This window comes from Mastomys coucha, unplaced genomic scaffold, assembly GCF_008632895.1.
Source record: "Mastomys coucha isolate ucsf_1 unplaced genomic scaffold, UCSF_Mcou_1 pScaffold2, whole genome shotgun sequence".
NCBI lineage: Eukaryota > Metazoa > Chordata > Mammalia > Rodentia > Muridae > Mastomys > Mastomys coucha.
The window spans coordinates 10,036,805-10,061,038 of NW_022196902.1; the positions used below are offsets into that span (position 1 = coordinate 10,036,805).

The 24,234-nt window shown below is 39.4% G+C and overlaps 1 protein-coding gene and 1 pseudogene across 7 annotated transcripts in view; one reads left to right on the forward strand and one right to left on the reverse strand.

Annotated features, from left to right (window-relative positions):
* The window catches only part of Heca (hdc homolog, cell cycle regulator), a 48,131-nt gene that overhangs the window by 11,573 nt on the left and 12,324 nt on the right, over window positions 1-24,234 (reverse strand). For all 7 annotated transcript variants that reach the window (XR_004121555.1, XR_004121556.1, XM_031380487.1 and 4 more), the window contains exon 2: window positions 6,788-7,828. Coding sequence is in view for 5 of the 7 variants with exons in the window: in XM_031380487.1 (XP_031236347.1) it covers window positions 6,788-7,828 (1,041 nt within the window). In the remaining 2 variants the exon portion in view is untranslated. The remainder of the gene's footprint in view (window positions 1-6,787; window positions 7,829-24,234) is intronic.
* On the forward strand, window positions 9,969-10,980 carry LOC116097796 (annotated as a pseudogene).

The window sequence follows — 24,234 nt, forward strand, 5'->3', positions numbered from 1 at the left end:
TTTTAATGCCGAACACTTCTAAATTCAAAGTCCTAAGAACATGGCAAAGAGCTTCTTTGGCTTGAAAGAAATACTGCCTGTCCCCCACCTGCTCTCCACATGACCTATTCCATTCTGCCTCCTGAAGAACCAAACCCAAGAACTGGCCCTTTCTTCCTTAGAAATCTCAGAAAGCTCAGAGTACAGGATGTACACAATATGCATGTGCTACTTACTAATTCCATGTATGATGCTATTATTCACAGCCTTGGGCTTAGTACAGTTAAGTTACATAAGTTAATATAGAAAAAGCATTTTATATCTAAGATTACATACTGATGATCCCACCTAGCACACGTGCAAAGTTTGCCTGATGGACTAATGATGTACATACAAATACATATATCCATCACAAGCACCCTAATTCATTTCCATAAAGTATGGAACAAGTTTTAAGGTGTAGAAATAAAGGTATTTCCAACCATTTTTCTCTAAAATTACTTGCAGTTATGCTAATAAAAAACAAAAACTCTACCCTAAGACACAGGAAGAAACCTAAGTGGCATGTAACTGTACTTCTGCCTTTAGCTGTTCTTTCCTACCCTGGCAGGGGTGCCCCTACTCTTCCCTGCTTTAGCTGAGCACTATTCCATTCTACACTGAGATCAGTTGTTTTGACTCTATAGCTGAATAAAATCATATGGCATTTGTCTTTCTGTACCTGGCCTATTTCATTTAATTATGTCCTCTAGCTTCATGCATTTGAATGAGTAGAAAGTGAATCCTCACGTGCTTCAAGTGGGATACAGTAAAGCCATCAGAGAAAACCATATACAGTTCCCTCAAAAAACTAAAAAATAGGGGCTGGAGAGATGGCTCAGTGGCTAATAGCACTGACTGCTTGTTCAGAGGTCCTTTGTTCAATTCCTAGCAACCACGTGGTGACTCACAACCATCTGTAATGGGATGGAATACTCTCTTCTGGTGTGTCTGAAGGGATCAAAAGCATATTCACATACATACAATAAAGAAATCTTTAAAAAAGAAAAAAAAAGAATATTTGAAAAAAAAAAACTAAAAAATAGGCTAGGGATGGTGGCTCACACATTTAATCCCAGCACTTTGGAGGCAGAGCCAACCTGATTGATCTACACAAGAAGTTCTAGGCCAGCCAAGGCTACACTATAAGACTCTGTTTCAAAAATAAATACATAAATAAAAATTATGAATTATTTAATAACAATAGAACAGTTTGACTTATGATCCAGAAGTCAAATCAGTATGTCAGAAGTACAGGCACTCTGATATTCACTGCAGTATTCCTCACAAAAGCTATGGAATCAAACTAAGAGTCCGTTAAAAGATGGATGGACAGAGAAAATATTTTGTGTGTATACATATACACACATATTTAGCCACAAAAGAAATTTAATTATACTTCCATTAAATGGATATACCTGAAGAACATTCCATTAAGTAATAAATAAAACAGGCACAAAAAGACTAATACCATATGATCCACATAGTTGTGGAAGTAAGTACAATGGTTACCTCTTCTAGGGAAGGAAGAGACACTGGGAAGAGGCTAGTTAATGGGCAAACAACTATATTGTTAGGAGGAGTAAAAGTGCTAATGTTTCACTGTACTGTAACTGTACTGTGACTACAGTTCATTATATATTTTTCAAAATAAGTAGGATTTTGAACATTCTTATCATAGATTATAAATATGAAGTGAGTGGTATCTTCAGTACCTTAATCTTATCATTACATAATATAAACAGGAACAAAAACATTACACTACAATCCATATTTACAACTGTTTCAATTAGAAGCACATTAAAAAAAAAAACTCAAAGGAACCTAATGGAAGATGAAGGTAGACATGGATAACAGAGAACCCATTCCATAGGGGCACCAGAAGCCAACCTGTCTACAACCTGTTGGGAGAGAAATCATCCTACCTAACCCTGCCATGGAACTGTGAGAGGGCTTAAGTCCCTCGAGGCCACTAGGCTTTGGGGAGTTCCACCTTGTAACAAAAATTACAAGGACTCCAGGGAATCATTCACAACATCCAAAGAAGACCATCCCATAACTGTAACCTTCTGCTTACTCTGAAAGATAATAAAAGAAATCGCATCTGAGAAACAAAAATGTTTCTTGGGGTTTTTGGTGGCACACACTTTTAACCCTAGCATCTGCAAGGCAGAGCCAGGAATATCTCTTCCAGGCCAGCCCAATCTACATAGTGAGTGTCTCAAAAAGCAAGCACACAAAAGGTTCTAGGAATTCAAAATACTAGAAGAAAAATCTAAGGAAATGTTACATTTCCAGAAGGTTTAACACAGGATTTTCCTTCCCATCAAAAGAGGGTCAGAACTGTCAAAGTAAGAGGTACAATATTGCACGAACAGGAATTCCAGTAAGTGAAAAGAGAAAAATTTATCCAAGTAGTAATACAAAAGCAGTTTCTCCAAACTCTCACTTTCTCCAAAGTGAGGATCTAAGTTTATGTACTCAATAATCCAAGACAGCCTACAGTATATGAAGAGAGGGGGCTAAGAAACCACAGTATGGTGGATTTCAGAACAGTAGAGATAGTAAGGGAAAAGTAGAACCCTTTCAAGAGGATAGAGATTGAGGGTTGGGAGTTAATATCAGACTACATGCTAACCGCCAGTTGAGCCAGCACCATTTGTTGAAAATGCTGTCTTTTTCCACTGGATGGTTTTAGCTCCTTTGTCAAAGATCAAGTGACCATAGGGCTCATTTCTGGGTCTTCAATTCTATTCTATTGATCTACTTGCCTGTCACTGTACCAACATCATGCAGTTTTTATCACAATTGCTCTATAGTAAAGCTTAAGGTCAGGGATGGTGATTCCACCAGAGGTTCTTTTATTGTTGAGAATAGTTTTTGCTATCCTGGGTTTCTTTTGTTGTTGTTGTTATTCCAGATGAATTTGCAAATTGCTCTTTCTAACTCTATGAAGAATTGAGTTGGAATTTTGATGGGGCACTGAATCTGTAGAATGCTTTCAGCAAGATGGCCATTTTTACTATATTAATCCTGCCAATCCATGAGCATGGGAGATCTTTGCATCTTCTGAGGTCTTCACTTTCTTTCTTCAGAGACTTGAAGTTCTTTTTTTTTTTAAGATGTTTTCTTTATTTACATGTCATACAATATCTCCTTTCCCAGGTTCCCCTCCGAAAAGAATAAAATAAAATAAACAAGAACAAACCCCTGTCCCCTCCCCACTCCCCCTGCTCACCACTCATCCCCTACTCCTTACTGGCCCTGGCATTCCCCTACACTGGGGCATAGAACCTTCACAGGGCCAAGAACCTCTCCTCCCACTGATGACCAACTAGGCCATCCTCTGCTATACATATGCTGCTGGAGCAATTAGTCCCACCATGTGTACTCTTTGGTTGATGGTTTAGTCCCTGGGAGCTCTGAGGGTACTAGTTAGTTCATATTGTTGTTCGTCCTAAAGGGCTGCAAACCCTTCAGCTCCTTGGGTCCTTTCTCTAGCTCCTTCATTGGAGACCCTGTACTCAGTCCAATGGATGTCTGTGAGCCTCTAGTTCTGTATTAGTCGGGCACTGTCAGAGCCTCTCAGGAGACAGCTCTATCAGGCTTCTGTCAGCCAGCACTTGCTGGCATCCACAATAGTGTCTGGATTTGATGACTGAATATGAGAAGGATTCCCAGGTGGAACAGTCTCTGGATTGTCCTTCCTTCAGTCTCTGCTCCATAGTTAGTCTCTGCAATTCCTTCCATGGGTATTTTGTTCCCCCTTTTATGAAGGAATGAAGTATCCACATTTTGGTCCTCCTTCTTCTTGAGTTTCTTGTGGATTGTACTCTGTGTATTCTGATCTTCTGGGCTAATATCCACTTATCAGAGAGTGCATACCATGTGTGTTCTTTTATGATTGGGTTACCTCACTCAGGATGATAACTTGAAGTTCTTATCATACAGATCTTTCATTTGTTTGGTTAGAGTCAGACCAAGATAATTTATATTGTTTCTAACTATTGTGAAGGGTGTCATTTCCCTAATTTCTTTTTATCCCTTTTATCCTTTGAGTAGAGGAAGGCCACTAATTTGTTTGAGTTAATTTTATATCCAGCCACTTTGCTGAAGTTGTTTATCAGGCTTAGGAGTTCTCTGGTAGAATTTTTGGGGTCACTTAAGTATACTATCATATCATCTGCAAATAGTGATATTTTGACTTCCTCCTTTCTAATTCATATCCCTTTGACCTCCTTTTCTTGTGTAATTGCTCTGGCTAGGACTTTGAATATTATATTGAACAGGTAGGGAGAGAGTGGGCAGCCTTGTCTAGTCTCTGATTTTAGTGGGATTGCTTCAAGTTTCTCTCAATTTAGTTTGATGGTGGCTACTGGTTTGCTATAAATTGCTTTTACTATGTTTAGGTATGGGCCTTGAATTCCTGATCTTTCCAAGACTTTTATCATGAAGGGGTGTTGGATTTTGTCAAATGCTTTCTCAGCATCTAATGAAATGACCATGTGTTTTTTTTTTTCTTTGAGTTTGTTTATATTCCGTCCTTCTAAGAAGGGGGATTAAAATACTCATGGGAGGAGATACAGAGAAAAAGTTTGGAGCAGAAACTGAAGGAAAGGCCATCCAGTGACTGTCCCACCTGGGGATCCATCACATATACAGTTACCAAACCCAGACACTATTGTGGATGCCAACAAGTGCTTGCTGACAGGAGCCTGTTATAGCTATCTCCTGAGAGGCTCTGCCAGTGCCTGACAGAAGTGGATGCTCATAGCCATCCATTGGATTGAGTACAGGGTCACCCAATAGAGGAGCTAGAGAAAGGACCCAAGGAGCTGAAAGGTTTGTAGCCCTATAGGAGGAACAACAATATGAACCAACAAGTATCCTGGAGCTTCCAGGGTCTAAAACACCAACCAAAGTATACACATAGAGGGACCCATGGCTCCAGCCATTTATATAGCGGAGGACGGCCTTGTGGAGGAGGGGCCCTTGGCCTTGTGAAGGCTCAATGCCCCAGTTTAGGGGAATGTCAGGACAGGGAAGAAGGAGTGGGTGGGTTGGTAGGCTGGGGGTGGGGTGGGATAGGGGAGTTTTCGGAGGGGAAATGAGGAAAGGATATAAATTTTGAAAATTTTTTAACTTAATTAAAAAAAAAAAAGAATATCAGACTTCAAGATAGTAACAAGGTTAAGATGGGAGATGGTGAGGAAATACTATCTAAGTTTCCAAATGTAAATATTTATAATTTAAAGGACTGCATGATCCAAGTATTAAGAATGAATGAAGGCATTCTCAGTCTTCCAATGTCTCAGTTTGTGAGGGTGTCTGAGGAAAAAAAATAAAGAAAAGAAAACATGAGTTAGAAGACAAGACTTAAAGGATGAGAAATAAGAAAGGATTCCCTTCAAGTCTAGCAGGTCCTGAGTTCTTCAGGGCAGAATAGAGAGAGAATGGAAATGCAAGCCTTCAGAAGAGATGTTTACAGAAGAAAAAAAATCTTCAAAGAATGTTAAGTGTGTAGACATGCTTTAGACAAGTGGTTTACAAAGCTGCTAGATGAGAGCAGCTGCCCCAAGTTAAAGCAATACTCTAAGTAAATACGCCACTCTCAGGCACTTAACCAACCATTAGTTCTCCATAGTAAGTCTTCCTAGGATGTGACTGCCAAGCCTGGCCTACAGAGGGAGAGCTTTGCCTCCAACCACCAAAACCACATATGCATGGCAATGGAAGAAATGAACTCTACTTTAAAAAGGTCTCCCTTCCAGACTGTTCCTATAATGGGAAAAAATATGTATGTATGTATGTATCTATGTATGTATGTATGTATGTACCTATGTATGTATGTATGTTCGTTCAACACCATTAACATGCAGCAGAAACACTAGGGATTTATCTCCAAAGGAAAGAGATACATAGTCATCCATCTTACGTGCCAGTCTTATCGAAAGATATAGTACCTAAAACTGGAGAATTAAGGTAACTGTATTCAAAATCCTGATGTTAAAACCTTGAAGAATCACTTAGCATTTCAATGTCTTTGGCTCTGGGGGTGGAAACAGCAGGGTTTAGAGGGAAGAAGACAGGAATCATTTTTATCTGACACTGTAGCATATTGTTAAAGTTATGAACTATTACATACATGTATCTCTTCTTTGGAAGTTCAACAGTTTTAATTTCACACCTGTCCTGCCCAACTTCCTTGCTATTTAACTTATGGCTAAAAAGTGCCCAAGTCTTTGTCATACATATAAACTGACCACTACTGTCCCCCAACCAATGCCATGCCTGGGCTTCAATTGTTCCCCATTTTCCTTTTGATGCTATCAATGTTCTCATCTTTTCCAATTTTAAAATTAATTCAACTAATATGAAGTCATATTGGCCCTTCTTGTTTCCTCCTTTCCCCGTTTACAGAGATGTAATGTAATGTACAGCCTGCTGGGTACATTAAAGGTTTCAAACTATTTCACAGCAAAAGGAAAATCGTCTTTCTTCTCTAAATTTTTACCCGGTTGTGAAAAGCTAAACATTAGCTATCCTTTCATCAAATTAGCAAAAATTAAGGACATAAAATTGTACCCAGTACAGTGAGATCAAAGTATAGAAACCACCAGCCACTGGGAGAAGCTGAAATACGCATGTTACCTATTGAGTCCCTGGCTAGAATAAAAACATGTTACAATTAAATAAAGTAAAAATGTAGTTCCATCTTGTTTGCCTTTGGGGTTTTAACAAAGCAGGCAAGGTGAATCAACACCTGTACCTTGAAGGTGACACGGAACATCATATTCAATCTCATCATGTCTTGAGGGGCTTAAGAACAGAGTTCCATCCAGCAGAGGGAACTGTTCGAATACAGGGAGCGCCCGGTGGCACAGAGCACAGTTTACAACGTTTCTGTGGCTGGCACTGAGGGCTGCAAGGATGAACTTCCGTAGATCTTCGCCTTGGCCTACTTGGGCATCGTCTTCCATCCGGACATGGAAAGTGTTTAGCTTATGCCTCGGGATGTGAGTGAGAAGTTCAGAGAGGTCCAGTCGCCGCAAGAACTGTACAGGGGTGTCAAAGTGTCCTGCCCTGTGTACAGACAGACCAGCCGAACTGTAATCAAAGTGGGCATTTCTGAACACATGGCCTCCTGGCATGGCCTTTTTGTGAGGCTCAAGATGAATGGCATTCTTTAAGAATTCCCCAAGGTATCTGGAGGAGCGGGGACCACTAAAGTGGGCTGGGGAGAGAATAGAGTAGCCTGTGGGTGGGGACTGGCCAGGGGAGCCACAAGGGGAGCGGGCCCCATAGGCTGCAGAACTGACTGTCTTTTCCTGGGAGTTCTGCCGGTCCATGGAATGCCGTCGAGGAAGGTCATGGTTCAGGCCTTTCTGGGGCTTGTTCAGGGGTCTGCATTTTTTTGCCTCCTCCCCAGCCTCCCCTGGAGGCCTTGCTGTGTTCTTCTCTGACCCAGACTTCTTCTTTTTTTCATCTTGCATTCGCTTTACCTGGTACCAGTCTGTGTCTTTTTTTAAGTGGCCCTGCCCACAGCGGCAGGAACAGAATCGGAAAGCCAGGTCATAGCCCTTCTTGGTCCACATGTTCTGGCGGCACTGCTTCTCATTCCAGCTGCGGGCCCTGCCAATGCAGTTGAACTGCACCAAGATGCTGCTCTCCCACTCATAGAAGCACTGAAGATGCATCCAGGTGCTGCAGGGGCAGTGCTCATTGTTGCATACCACCTTCTGATAGTCATCCTTCTCCAGGTCCACTGGTCTCCCAAAGCTGCAGATCAGGGGCGTGGCACAAGGAGCTTCTGAAAGAAGAATAAAAAGAGATTGAGCACAAAGATACAAGGACTCCAGAAGGCATCCATCTGTTCCCCTGGCACATTCATGGGAGTTACACCTCCTCTGGAACAAACACCAGGCAGGTTTAGAAACATCCATTATTTTCTTCTGACATGATGCTGTCCCAAAAAGAAACTTATTTTCTATTATTAATTATTTGCGAAAAAACATACTGGTAAGTTTCAAGAAGTCCAAATCCTTCATAGTTCAATTGTGTGTCCAGCCTTATAACAGTGTGGTATAAAGCTTTCTCAAGACATCAGTATAACAACAGACAGTATTCGAGTTCCTGTAAAACGCAAGGCAACTAGGAATTAATATGAAGCTACTATACCAACCAGTTCTGGTGGCATCTTCAAAAAGGCCCTCAAAGTGCTTTATCACCATGGGTTTTAGATAGCATCTGTCCTGAATAGCAGATAGCATTGAGAAAATAGACTAGGCTCATCTCAACTCTTCTAGAGTCACCAGATACTAAGTGTAGGATATCTGGCCAAACTGTTGGCCAACACAGAAATCCAATTGAGAAAGAAAACAGCCAATTTCTTAAAGTATACAGTGAGAAAGCAACAAAGAGTCATTTCTGAAGTCTTACAATGTTACCCACACAAGGTTCAAACAGCTAAGCAGATACTCATGATTAAAGAAAACATAGTAGCTCAAAGCAGGCCCATTTCTGAAAAGGGAAATATGTGCGTGGAGACTGACAGGGACTGGATTCTTACAGCTTTTCAACATCAATCTAGTATCTGCGCTTAGAATATATGTTTTAAAAATGTGAATAAGACCTATGATAGAGACATTAAACAAGATCAGTAGTTACCAGGAAATTGAAGAGAAGAATAAACATGTTTAAAGGATGAACATCGTTTCTAGGAAGGTACAGCTATTCTGTATGATACTATGACAGAATTTGCATATCGTCTCACACACACTTGTCAAAATCCCCAGTACATAAACACCAGGAGCGAACCCTAAAGGTAAGCTTTAGAATTGAGTGCTACTATGTATCAACATAGGTTCAGAACCTAATTTACAGAACCTACTGACTGTGGCATGAGAGGCTCCATTTGGAGGTGGTATAAGGACTATAGACACATTCACTGTATTTTCATTTTCTTCTCCAATCTGAAAAAATAGATATTATTTTTTAAAGTGGGGAAAGGGAGAATAGGTAAGTCTGAATTCCAAGAAATACTAACCCTGAGAAAGTAGGCTGGTTATTTTATTTTTATAAGTGTGTATAATATATGTGTATATTATATGCACACTTATATTTAAATAACTGGTAGGTTATAATTTTGGTGAGAATATACACATGCTTAGAAATATATGCTTAAAGATATAAGTATGTAAGGCTTACAGATATTGCTCTTATATTAATGGAACCATTACTATATAGCTTATGGCATCGTTTTTTATTAAAGAAGCCCTGGATGGTAATAGCTGAAGGTCTCAACAAGTGATAGCAAAATTTGCAAAGTGTATATCCAGACTGGGAAATTAAGAGCCTAGCAGGGCAAGAACAGACCAGATACAGTTCTGCCCATTCAATACCACAGGCCCAAACTAATAGCTGCCACTTATGTAAGCAGAGACCTTCCCAGAAAAGACCAGGATACAGAACAACAAACCAACAGCTTCCTCAGTTGCTCTCTTTGCACTTCTACAATTTTCAATATAATTACTACATTCCAGTCTGCATCTCTATGCTGTTCCCCCTTTGCTTCCCATTCTTCCATGTGACTACTAACTGGAACCAGTGGTCAGCATTTCTTTCTTCACTTCCCTAAGTAGAAACTAAAAGCAAAATTTGCTATTCCTTAACAAGGGCACTTCTGGCATTTGGAAAACTCTTTGTGGAGTGTGACTGTCCAGTGCATTACAGGAAGTTAGCATCAGTGGACCCTGAGTATTTGACCTGTATAACTCCACCACCTTAACTTCCCTTACCAATTTCCCTATTTGGGCCCTGATGAACAGGAAGTACCTGTGTGATGGAGAAAGATGAATATGACCAAAGCTAAAGAGAGTTCAAACACAGGGTACAGATGGAATCACATATCAAGAGATGCTGGTTAAATTCCTGGGACCCAAGAGACATTCAAGGAGAATGAAACATGAACATAAACAAGAGATTGGGGAAAGAATCATGGCAGAAAGAACTAACATCAAGAACAGTACAAGAGGAGCAGGCGGTGCGGGTGTGTGAGGCAGAGTCTCAAGCCACATGGGGGACCGAGAGCAGCTGCTGCAGCAGGCGCAACTGCAGCAGGCGGAGTGTGACAAAGATATGGCCTCCGCCATGAAGGCGGTGACAGAGCTGAATGAACCGCTATCTAATGAAGATAGAAATCTCCTCTCTGTGGCCTACAAGAATGTAGTTGGTGCCAGGCGATCTTATTGGAGCACTGAGCAGAAAACCATGGCAGATGGGAATGAAAAGAAGTTGGAGAAAGTTAAAGCCTACCAGAAGATTGAGAAGGAGCTGGAGACAGTTTGTAATGATGTCTTGGCTCTGTTTGACAAGTTCCTTATCAAGAACTGCAATGATTTTCAGTATGAGAGCAAGATATTCTACCTGAAAAACAAAGGGTTATTACTACCACTACCTGGCAGAGGTGGCTTCTGGGGAGAAGAAAAACAGTGTGGTTGAAGCTTCTGAGGCCGTGTATAAGGAAGCCTTCGAAATCAGCAAAGAGCACATGCAGCCAACACACCCCATCCGGCTTGGCCTGGCCTTCAATTTTTCTATGTTCTACTATGAGATCCAGAATGCACCAGAGCAGGCCTGCCACAAGCCTTTGATGATGCTACAGCTGAGCTGGACACACATTAAACGAAGAGTCCTAAAGGACTCCACTCTCATCATGCAGTTGCTGCGAGACCACCTCAGCCTCTGGACGAGCGACCAGCAGTTTGAAGAAGCAGGAGAAGGCAACTGAAGACCCTTCAGGTCCCTGGCCCTTCCTTCACCCACCACCCCTATTATCACTGATCTTCCTTGCCACAATCACTATATCTAGTGCTAAACCTATCTGTATTGGCAGCACAGCCATTCAGATCTGTCCCCTGTCCCTTGGGAAGCAGTTTCAGATAAACCTTCATGGGCATTTGCTGGACTGATGGTTGCTTTGAGCCACAGGGCACTCCCTTTTTGAATTGTGCAGACAAGTGTGTTCTGAACGAGGCATTTTATTATGTCTGTTGATCTATAGCAAATCCAGGTGATGGTAATTGAGTGTAGAAAGGAGAATTAGCCAACACAGGCTATGGCTGCTATTTCAAACAAGCTGATAGGGTTTTATTAAGCAGTACATCTGTGCATGCGAAAATGAATTTGACCCTCTCACCCTTCAGCTAATGGAAACTAACACAGCGACAACTTGTTCCTTCACCATCAGCTTTATAAACTGTTTCTCGTGAGCTTTCAGCAGCCCCTTGCTGTGCCTCTTTAAATTATGATGTGCGCACACCTTCTTTTCAATGTAATGCATCAGAAGTTTTTGATATGTGTAACTTTTTTTATTGTGATTAAGAATCATGTATTTATTTTTTGTAACTCTTTGGCTATTGTTCTTGTGTACCCTAACAGCATCATGTGTGCCAACCTGTGTCAATCATGATGGGTGGATATGAAATGCCAGACTGCTAAAATAAATGTTTTGGACTTAAAAGAGTAAATAAATGCTGCTTTAGGGATATCTGGAAAAAAAAAAAAAAAAAAGGAACAGTACAAGAGAGTCCTCTACAGAGAACAGTAAGAAACAGAAGTCACTGGAAGACAAGTCAAGAGAGAATCATGGCAAACAGGAAATGTTTAAGAATGGAGGTTAGTGTTATATCCTTGAACTGACAATTTGGGGATTAGATAATTCCTGAGGTAGGAACTATCCTGTGCTTTACAAAATATTTAGCTACATTCTTGCCTTCCACCCAATGGTTACCAATAGTATCCTTTCTCTCAAATAATGCCCAGAATGTCTGTAGACATTTCCAGATATTCCTTGTAGGGCAAAATGACTGAAAACTACTAGTAAGGTAAGGCCAAAAAGCTCACAGCACGAGCAGTGAATCAGGAACGGCCATCGGCCATCTCTGTGAGGGCATCTTCTGGTGCATAAGCGATGCATCAGAGGCAATGGTGAGCAAATGGTGTGCAAGATGAAAAGGTAGCAACTATGTGTCTTTAACTCTCTGGGGAACTTGGAGTGTGGCCACAAAAGAAAGAAAGGAGAATGTGAATGGAGCAGAGGACAGCAATTGCTGAGATCAGAGCATTTTTTAGAAACTTAGGACAATTCAGCAGCTTAAAAACATAACATAGGGAACAAATCACCAACTTCCTTAGAAACACAACCTCACCACTGCCCAATGAATAACACAGCTTCCCCCTACTTCCAACAGCACAGGTAGACATACCTTTAAAGCCTGTGCAAATACTAGCTATGACTCCTGAATTCCAATTATTTCCTTCAGAGTGGGATACCAGGGCCTCAGAAAAACAGCCCTAAATGACTGCTGTGGGTTTTCCATCTGCATCCTAGAAGTCTAAATCCTTAATCCTCATTTGTACAAATCCCATTTTGTATAGGAGACTAATCCATAGCATTAATTCTGCCATCAGAATGCCTGCATACAAGTCCTATTTACAGTGTTCAATCTTCCTAATGATGCAACCCTTTAATTCAGTACTTCATGAAGTGGTGACCCCCAACCATAAAATTAGTTTCATTGCTACTTCATAATTGTATTTTTGCTACTGTTATAAATTGTAATGTAAATATGTGTTGTGTGATGGTCTTAAGTGAAAGGGTTGTTCAACCCCCAAGGGTGTTGTGAACCACAGATTTATAAGCTAGTGCCCTTGGACAAGTTACTTCTTTTCTTATCAGTTTCTTCTGTGGAAAATGCAGATAAAAATATTTAGTTGTTAATGATAAAAAATTCATGCATATACGCACAGTGCTTAGAACAGAAAGGGTATGGCATCTATTAAACAGTACGTCTTCCCTCCCACTGCTTCAAAGACTACCTTCACACACCTACTAACCACCTAACCCAGGCTCTTACAGTCCGGAGCTAAATAAAGTTGCATTAAGACCCTGCCATGTAAAACTCATACATGACGAAAGCAGAAGGAAGAAAGAGCTGTAATCCTAGATGAAAAGAAGACCCAATTATAGCAAAGCACACTGAAAAAAGTGTACAAATGATTCATACTGAGTAACTACAATCACTTGGACTATGTCCTTGAAAATGTTAGTCAATTAAAGTTCAGTTGCTTTAATCTTCAATTCTTCAGAGTGACAGCCTTAAATAGCATATCTTGGAAATGTAATAATAATAACTAAGATATATGAACCCAGAATTAACTAAGGGTGGCTACTGATCTCTTCATTCACAATATTCATAATGTAAATCCTGAAGTCCATTTGCCTTAAAAAAAAAAAAAAAAGACTAAGGTAAACTAGTAAGAAAAAAAATTCTATCTAGATCATTTCCAAAAAGCAGCAGATATACTTAAATCTGACTATTAAGCAACTCCTATGTAACAGACCCTTGAAGCTGGATGACTCAGCAAACTGTATTTAGACCTGTAGGGGTAGAGAGATGGTTCAGTGTTTAAAACCACGGGTTGCTCTTCCAAAGGTCCTAAGTTCAATTCCCGGCAACTACATGGGGGTTCACAACCATCTGTAGTGAGAATTGATGCCCTCTTTTGGTGGGTCTGAAGACAGTGACAGTTTACTCATACATATTAAAAAAATAATCCTTTTTTTGAAAAAAAGAGCTCTAATACAGATACATGGAAGAAAGACATAAGTTCATAGCTTTGTCCACACTTCCCTGTGCCTTTAAATACCATCTCAGCACACCAAGTATGAACTTCAGATTTTCTAAACAACCCATGTCAAAGAAGTCTCTTTCACAGCATGAGATCCTGATAACTGTCTTCACTGTCTAGCTTCAGGCATGGACATCAGTCTGTGAAGCTCTCAATTCATTAGCTTTCAGGCCTTGCCCAGGACATTTAACTGCCCAATGCCACTGTTTTGTTTTGTTTTTAAAGATTTATTTTACTTTTTTATTTATTTTATGTGTATGAGTACACTGTAGCTGTACAGATGGCCATGAGCTATCATGTGTGTGGCTACTGGGAATTGAACTCAGGACCTCTGCCGGCCCCTCTCGCTCCGGTGTAATTCACTATTAACTGTCTTCAGACCAGAAGAGGGCGTCCAGTCTCATTGCGGGTGGTTGTGAGCCACCATGTGGTTGCTGGGACCTGAACTCAGGACCTTCGGAAGAGCAATCAGTGCTCTTACCCGCTGAGCCAATCTGGGCAGCCCCCACTGTTTTGTTTTGTTTTTCTTTACCCATAAAATGGTAGAAATAGCAGTGCCTACATCAAAGGGTCAGTATGAGTAATACAAATTATTGAAGTAGTTCAAATAGAGCTAGCTTAACACCTATTCATTTAACTTTAAGCAATTATTGCTAAAAAGCCTATCAGTTTGCAACAACACAATGCTAAAAAAAAAATTAAAAAATAAAAAAATCAAGAAACTTGAGTTCACAGCACAGCTCCAGAGAGGTAAGCAACCTTCTGTCCATATATACTGACTGCTGAAACACACGGGAAGGGTAGCACGAGGAGTGTATGTACATTAACCCTTTTTCACTTCTCTCCTCCACTGCACACAAACACACACTCTCCTCTCTCACCTGTTTCCTCTCAGCTTCCTCTTACCCTCAAATCCCTTTCACAGACTCCTAGGCCAGAGACTCCTGACTCCACCACCTCTCTTTACAGTGAACCTCTAAGCACCACATTAAATACTCTCATGCAAAATGCTACCACTATCTTTCCTGGATTACTCTCAACCTCACTTCTTGTTGATCATGACTTCTGTGTGTTTTAAGATACAAAGAGGTAGTGGTTTGCCTACATGCCAATCTGTTGAAGTCATTTTCTCAACTGAGGTTCCCTCTTCTCAGATGACTCTATACCTTGTGCCAAGTTGACAAAAACAAACAAACAAACAAACAAAAAAACTAGCTAGCACAGTGCTTTAAAATTCAAACTATAAACTTCACATAAGAAATACTTCAAGGTGATCTAAGTAAGTTTTCTTCAGTAAGTTATCATAGATATATGCATAAAAAGCCCTCAAACTTCTCCAATAGGCAGTCTGCCCTATAGTATGACATCTTAAATCAGTCCTGATTTTTTGTTATCAGATGTGGACACTGGGGACAATAAGGTATAGGACTCCTATGCAAAATAAAATAGACTTCTCAAGTCAAATGGCTAAGAGATGGTTACTGAGCCACACTGTTTCATCCCTTGGACAAACTGCTTTTCATAATGACAGCAGACAAAATAAATAGGTTTATTTATAAAAAAAAAAATTATTGTCCCTAACATTTTTTTTATTGTTTACAATGCCTGACAGTTAAGTGACCAGCTTTTGTTATTTAACTACCACTACTACCACTACTACTGTTTGCCTCCTGACCTTGTGCTAGAACTAAAGCTAAACTTGGAACCTACCTCTTCTAATGACTTAGAATAAACACTATTGCGCCTACTAAGTCCCTATTATTAATATTCCCTGTGATTATTTACATTATATATGTATATTCTTTTGAAAGAGTTTAATTGTGGAAAAGGAGTACATAACTAAAACAAAAGTCTCTTCACATGCTTTCTTAACTTAGAATTCAGTTTTATCAAATATGAATTAAAGTCTGTACTTGATAGGTGCCAAAGTTCCAGCCCTCATTTTGCAAAGCCAGCCCTCCCCTTCTCTCCTCTCCCCAAAAGCAGGTGGAAGTAGAGTTCAGCGGTAGAGAGAACACCTGGCTAGTCCGTGCCCTGGGTTTCCTCAGCAAAATAGTAAACAGTAAATAAAATAGTAAATAAAAAGATAGAGAAAGGGGAATGGAAAAGGGAGAGGGGAAAGGAGAAAACAAGAAAAAGAAAATGAAAAAAGAAAAGTAAAATATAGAATAACTTGAATACCTGGCAGTAGAGGTCACTACAGATAAGAACTGTGAGAGCAACTTGATTGGATTATTGAATACCCCTGGCATTAAAGCAGGCCTTCAGGCAGGTCTTTGAGAGTGTTTACATAGAGGCTTATCAGAGAAAGACAGCCCATTCTAAATGTAAGGGACATCATTCTGATGGTCTTGGGTCCAGGCAGATAAACAATGATATTCCCCTTTCTCTGCTTTTGGTCAGCACTATAAACCACGCCACATTCACTGCCATGCCTTCCCCACCATAAAAATTACACCCCCTCTGCCCTGTGAAACAAAATAAGTATGTAAGATGTATGTTGTCAAGTATTTGGCCATAGTATCCAGAACATAACTAATACTAGGACATATGCAGAAAAGCATAATACATTCTCAAAGTGCCTTAATACTCAATCTATAAACTTTAATCACTTCATAAAAATATGACTGAGTTAGTTTTCTGGGCAAGTTTATCATAGATAATTGTACAGAAAAAGTCTTTCTATTTTATAGGATACTGACTGCCTTAGTTTTGTTTCCTGTTGTCACTCAAAAAAAGCAAGTCTTCCTATGAATCAAGATAATCCCCCACAGACATGGCCAAAAGCTAAGCTAATCCTGATGAGATACCTTTCCCAGGTGATTCTAGATGATCAAAATAACAATTAAAACTAGCTACCACGTTAATATAGATAATGGACATATGTATGGGGTTTGTTTTGAATAAGCAACACTTACAAAGGACTCTTGTAAAAGATTAAATAAAATCACCCAGTTCATTTTAGGGTCAAATGCTGCAGTGTGTGCTGTATTTTTGATCTGGAATCCAAGGGAATCTATGTTAAAGGCCTGATCCTCAGCTTGGTTAACAGGATGTGGTAAGTTTTGGGAAGTGGGGCTACTGGAAGGCTCAAGCCACTGGGACTGTGGGATACCAAGTGTTTCCTCTCTTTCTTACTTTCCAGCCATTATATGAGTGGATTTGGTCTACCATGTGCTGATGTACCTCCACAATCAAAAAGCAATGGGGCCAATTAACTGAAACTTCTAAAATCATATACCAAAACAAACTTTCCTTTCTTGTTTTGAAATAGGTCTCTCTATGTGGCCTGAACTGCAACTCATTATGCAGACCAAACTGGCCTTGATTTTAGAGATCTAGCTGCCTCAGTCTTCTGAGTGCTAAGATTAAAATCACGCACGACCACACGGAGCAACCTTTTCTTTTTATAAACAGATTAGTTTAAATATTTGTTACAGGGACAAAAAAAAAAACTGACTACCAAACTGTAGAAGAAAGAAAATACATCGAATCTCTGAAAATGCTCTAATACCTATCAGCTGCTAAAGATGTAGGCCAATTCAAAAAAGTATCTTAAATAACTGTTATATGACCAGTGTGGAGTTATAGGGGTTAAACACGAGGGAAATAAATGTAAGTCATATCCCCACTTTTTTGCTTATCTTGTATTTTTGTTTTATTAAAACCTGGATGCCTAATATTAGGTAAAAACTAACATGTCGATTTCCTTTTCTTCCAAGACTTATCATTGTTACTTATTGCTATACAGATAAGCTAATATTCTTGAAGTAATTTTGGTAAAGTCCCCCGCCCCCCCCGCCCCCGTGCAGTAACTGCTAACTTAGTGGTTAGTATGTGCCCTGACTTTCTTAGTAACCTGGTAAGTCTAACAGCCTCTGCAGAAAGGCTGTATGTACATACATACATTGAGGCATGCCTTTAAATGGTGATGTGACAGTTTAAAACTCTTTTAGCCTTTCATTTCTGATCCTGTGGAATCTGGAGGTTTGCCACAGATAGAATTGGAGCCTTATCTTAAGAGTTTTCAAAGAATACATATTATCCTGCACAAAGGCATGGTTTTCAAGAGTTTCAGAATTACATCTGAGATTTTAAGACCCATAAGGACACTTCATCCCTCAACTTTTCTATTTTAAGTTTCATGAACCAATTTTTGTTGGTCCCAACTATTATAATTTCCATTGGCACTTCTGCAGCTTCAATAAGTAATTGCAGGCAACTGTTTTCAACAGACATCTGAGGAACAAGACTTTGCACTAACGGATGAACTCTGAACAGGTCAAGGGGTCATGCCCTACCGGAGAGCTTCTAGACAGATTCAATAGTGACAATTCAGCAGGGCTAGGATTGTTAGGGAAACTTCAGACCTATCCCACCTTCCATAATTATCAAGCTACTAAAGTTTTGAAAGCTATTTTGACATGGATATAAAGAAGAAGGGTAGAAACAAAACAAGTTAAAACACCACAAATCCCATTATTCTGATCCAACTACTTCTATTGAAATAGCATTCTTAGAATTAAATAAAAACCTCTGGTTAACTGCCAGAGTTTGAAAACTTGATTTTGACAATTTTGCTATTATTCTCATTTCAAACTAACCCCAGTTAAGAGGAAGGCCTCTTGAAAGGATTCCACTCCATGTTAGAATGTTGTCTGGCTTGACCTTATTCGAGCAACCACAGCTGCCCTAAGTTCATAAGCACAGGAATCTTGTCATTCCAAGCAGGTCTTCACTTGTACTTAAAATCACACACTTTCATGTTTTCTCAGTATACCCAGTCTATTCTCCTAGACCTATTCTTTCCTTAAATTCAATTAAAATCTAAAAGTTAACCTCCCTTCAAATTTAAACTAAATACAGAAAGATATTTTATCCATTTTAAAATTCTTATTCTGGCTCCGGCATGCTAACATCAGTAAAAAAAAAAAAAAAAAAAAAAAAAAAAAAAAAAAAGGCACATCAATAATCTCCTTAAGGTAGAAAAGTCCCATTTTCATTTTCTAACATAAGCCATATTATGACTCAGGTCAAAACCCAAATGGACATTAACCCAAACCCAAAATATGGCTACTTTAGCCTGATTATCAGAATAGAGAAAATGATCCACGATTCTTCCTGAATGTTTCTTTAAAAAAATCACAGTTCCACAGAATAGAAATAAGGAGACCCCTTCATGCAGAGTCTACAGACACTTCCCAAACATACCAAGGATCCTTTAGTTATATACTCAAGGGCATTTAGCTTTTCAGTGGCCTTCCTTCTTCCATCCCCAGCCATCAGCACACACAGAGTAAAGAGCTGGGCTAGAGATGTGGGTTAATGGTGAAATATTTGTCCATCACGCTCATGGTCCTGGTTTAAATCCCCAGCAGCACTTTTAAAAGAGCACAGAAAAGCAGGGCATCACCATGGCTGTGCACACCTGTAAGCCCAATATTTGAGACAGAGGCAGGCAGATCAAATTTGAGACTAGCCTGGTCTTCTAAGAGAGTCCAGGGCAGCCAGGGCCCTGTTACACAGAGAAACCTTGCCTCTAAAAACCAAAAGAGAAAAAAGAAAAAAAAAAGAGTACAGAGATAATGACCAATAATTTTGAATAACCAGATAAGACTATGACACATAAAGTTCTATAACTAAGAACAGTCTATTCAAAATATTCAGCACTCATAATTAACACTCAAACTTACTTAACTTCTAAGCTAAGCCACATTAAAGAAACATTTAAACCCAACTACAGCATAAGAGCCTCCTGACCCTTACCTTTCACAAAAAGACAAGGAGGTAAATCTACTTGAGCTAATAGAACTGCTAAGTTAAAAGAAAAGGGAAAAAATTTCAAACCAAAAAGCAGTTTTCTTTGAAAAGAAAGTCAAGAAATGCAGTATGGTATGGAGAATATTAAAGCAGATAGCAGAAAAACACTGGGACTAAGTTTAGCCTCTTTCAGGTGTATCCTATTGGGATAACACACTAACATGTGTGATTTGAGTTTAAACCAATAATATCTTATCACAATACAGCTAATGTCCTCCCTCTATCCATATCCTTAAATAAACAATTTTATTTACTTATTTAATTTGCTGAGCTGAAATCTCCAAAATAAGATACTTTCTAAGAATGTTTTCCCTTCAAAATAACCTGGTAAAAAGGCTTTCTAGTTATCACCCAAGCAGTCATTCTACTGGGACTTAGGGCAACAAGCCTTTGCCTACAGTCAAACTGAACAGAGTATTTCTCAAATGCTCTATTAGCAACCAGCAAGCAACAAAGAAGCTGCTGCAATGAAAGGCTTGTAGACTGAGGAGGTGTGCCCAAGTCCTATATGTACTTCAGTGCAAACAAAAACAACCAAGAATCAGTCATGACTAATAGTTTACCTCATACATATACACTTAATGTAGCCTGTTATGATACAACCCTTGAAGAGCAGTCATAAAATGTTTTAAGGGAAACTAATAAATGCCAACTTACAGACTCCCAATAATTGTTTAAGCTTGAGATGCCACAATAACTAAATATTCATTTTTTACCTTTTGTGAACACAGATAAAGTTTTGTACCATGGACTGTCTCCAAGACTCAAAATTATTCATTTCAAAACTGAAAGGAAAAAAGTGAAGTATCACTTATAAACTGATGAACAACAACAACAACAAAAACCCTGGAAATTAAATTGTATAAAGCCTTCTGTAGGAATTCTAGAAAGACTAACTCAAATAACTGGTTTTCCCTGAGGCCAACAGGAAGGTTCTCTAGGGAAATCTACACAGTAAGAGCTCTCAGATCCAAATCTGTAGAGAAACAAAAGCCCCCTCCCCCCCAAAAAAGCAACACATGAATTTTGGAAGATTAGCATTCACTGTGAACTCCTTGGAGAAAGGCCAAGGTCTGTCCTGGATTGTTCCAACAAATCAGAGTATGCATTCATCACTAGTTGGAATGCAGCCACCCTCCTTCACAAACTGAGAAGCAAAAACTCATCTAGAAAGCACTCAAACTCCTAGATCATAGCACAACTAATTGCTTTTTCAAACAGCTTTATGGTTTGCAGAGGGCTCATCACAAGCAATATCATGTTACCCTCAGTTTCTCTAGATAAACCTGGGGCTTAGAGCAGTGAAATGGTTCAATGGGTAAAGGTGATTGCCACACAATGATACAAGCCTGACAACCTGAGTTTGATCCCAGGAACTCACACAAAAGTGCAAGAATAGAACGCACTTCACAGAGTTGTTCTCTGACCTCCACATGTGTACTATGGCACAATGCAACCACATTATACCACATCAGAAAACCCATACACGCAGAGGCATGCCTACAAGCATGTACATGCACATAACTTTTAATAAATTAGGCTTGGAAAGGTTCAGTAAAGCTTGCAAAATGGCAACACCAATGTACAACTCTAACCTGTGCCTCTCAATCTTACTTGTTAGCATAATCAGTGAGTTTGGGAACCTTTCCAAATCACTGATATCTAAGGTGTGGGCCTGCCTGGATCAGCATCATGCACAGTGCATGAATAAACTTTTGATTAACTGAGCACATGTTCTAATTTTATTAACATACACATGCCATTTCGGTTCAAGCGCCTGAATGAGAAAAATGAAATCTTTCTTCTGACTCAGAATTTAAGTTTGTTATCATAACCAAGAATAGGCAATTTGGCTGTTAAGAGGCCTCATTTTGCAACCTGGTTCATGAGGAGAGGGAGCAGGGGCCTTTACCAACCAGCTACAACATGCTACTTAGATGGCATAAAGACTGCAAAGAACTGAGTCAGGAGTTGAGCACTGAGTTCAGCTGTCTGCTAGACTACAGTGGCCAGGCATAAAGAGAGCCACAGAGGAGGGCAGCAGAAACTGCAGTCAAATCAGTGGAGTCCATAAACTTAACAGCATTACTGAGCAACTGTATTCAAAGGACTCGTCAATAACTATGCTATGCATAAACTTCCAAAACTTCTGCCTTTCCAGAGACTGTCTCTATGTAGATAATATATAATCATACAAAACATTTCTACCTAGTTTAGCCTAACCTAAAGCTGAAAGACAAGTAAAGAGTAAAATACAACACAGAGATACAAAAAAAAATCCTGAGTATACAAAGACTGTGTAAATCAATAGAACACAAAAACTTGTAAATAAAAGATAAAAAAAACTAACAGAAAAATAAAAATGACCAAGATACAGAGAATGTTTGCTCATTGACAATCTTTCAAGTGCAAACGATTTATGTATTTTTCACTTATGTGACTGCCAAAGATAAAAATGATATTCAAAATTTACATCAGACAATATGAAGAAATAAATATCCCACAGGCTAGTGTATAGCTTAGTAGTAATATTTTTTCTTGCAAGTAATGAGAAGTTATTAGGTCCAATCCCCAAGAAGGGAGGAGAGAAAAAAGGGCAGAAAAAGGAGAAAAGGCAAGAGGTTCCTGACCACAAGCTTGCCCTTAATGAGTCTTTACTGCTACTTTACCATAAGCACCACTTAGAATTCATATGGAGCTAAAAACCCCTTTGGAAGAAATCTTTGAGCTGTCCCATGTGTTCGATATGCACATTTCTTCTTCAACCACTGAAGAACACTTCTAGCTCTCAATGCCAAGCTCGCTCCATGACTTCTGGTATCACTGCTCTAGACACACCATATTTGTTCATTAACAACTGCTGCCAACTATCCCAGGCTCAGTCTCTCAGATTACAGGCCGCATCTGCTGCCAATAAAAAACAGCTAGAACTTAATTCTGTACATTGCCCAGTTTCCATTTCTCTCCAGACACTGTGTTAGTCATAACAAGTAGTAGTAAGTTTTTTAATAATAGAATTCTATGAAATATCATGTTGAAATCATCTTCAAGCTCACAAAGTAATGTCAAACAGAGCTTGTGATTTCACCCAACACCAGAAAGGATCTCCTGACATGTTTTTATAACTTGAAGGGATACACTCTAAAATATAACCAAACCTATGCTTGCCCATAGGGGAAAATATACATTAAAGTTATGATCTTCCTAGTCTACAATAGTAATCTGAACTTTTGCTACAATGCATCCTCTTGATTAGTTTTATACAGGCTTATACCTTAAAGCATTCTCTACCAAGTGAACTGTCAATGAAATGAAATAAACAGAAATTCTGAATTATGGCATGTGGGTTATCTTTTACTATCTTCAGTTGCTTTTAGAGAGTGATATAATTTGAGTGCCAAAATACTTTAAGAGTCCAGAATATGTCATCATGGTTTAAAAAAAATTCTTTGCAAAAGTATTTTGTGTTGAGAGCTTTCACTTTTGAAAATCTCTTATCTGCCTAAAAGTAGAGCAGTCTCCTTCCTCCCACCTAAAGAACTCAGTCACCAAAAATCACCTTACCGAGACTGCTTCTTACTGCCAGAAGTGAGAAGTCTCCACACCACACAAAAGGGACACCACTGCAAATCTCTGGACTCTTCCATTTATTCTAAGAGTCCATATGTCATTCCACAAAGTTGACTTTCCCCAGAAGTGTCCCTTCCCCACTTACTCCTTACCATTAAATTGAAGAAAGCTTCAAATTCTATCCATGACTTTGTTCCACATATTTCTGTTATACAATCTAATGTGCAGTTCCTCAAGGCCTGAACCTATGAAGGAAGAGGAAATGCTTTTCCTTCCTAACATTTTTCACCATGAACTTCACTGTATTGCATGTATCTGAGAGTCATGCTAACTTATCAAATGCAATCTAAGCTAACCGTTTAGATAACTTACATTTCACAGTTTCTCATTAAATCATCTTTCTTTCTTTTCTTTTCTTTTTTTTTTTTTTTTCGAGACAAGGTTTCTCTGTGTAGCCCTGGCTGTCCTGGAACTCACTTTGTAGACCAGGCTGGCCTCGAACTCAGAAATCCACCTGCCTCTGCCTCCCAAGTGCTGGGATTAAAGTTAAGTCATCTTTCTTAAAGCTCCCTCTTAATATATTTTTCTCAGATTATTCTCAAGATTTTTATAGTCCTAAGTATAAACAGTACAAATTATTTGTTTCCCCTTTCCACAGCTGATAAACTACAACATAATTTACAAGTATTATAAAAACTACTTACTTTTTACCAGTTTTTAAAAGCTCTAGAATAATCATCTTGTTAAAACATACAATTACTTGACAAGCATTTCAATGACCCATGGCTCCTGCAGCTGTCTGGGTGACAATCTTTGCTAGATGATTAGTAGTTCACTGGCTACCACACAACCAAACTGACTACTCCACTCTATCGCTCACATCACGTTGACAGCAACCAAAACTCAGGGCCTTTCTCACTCCCTCCTACTTGGAACATCTTCAAAAGTGTAGATTCTGGTGCTCCTGTGGATAATTTAAGATTATACTTCCTGCCGGGCGGTGGTGGCACACACCTTTAATTCCAGCACTTGGGAGGCAGAGGCAGGCGGATTTCTGAGTTCGAGGCCAGCCTGGTCTACAGAGTGAGCTCCAGGACAGCCAAGGATACACAGAGAAACCCTGTCTCAAAAAAA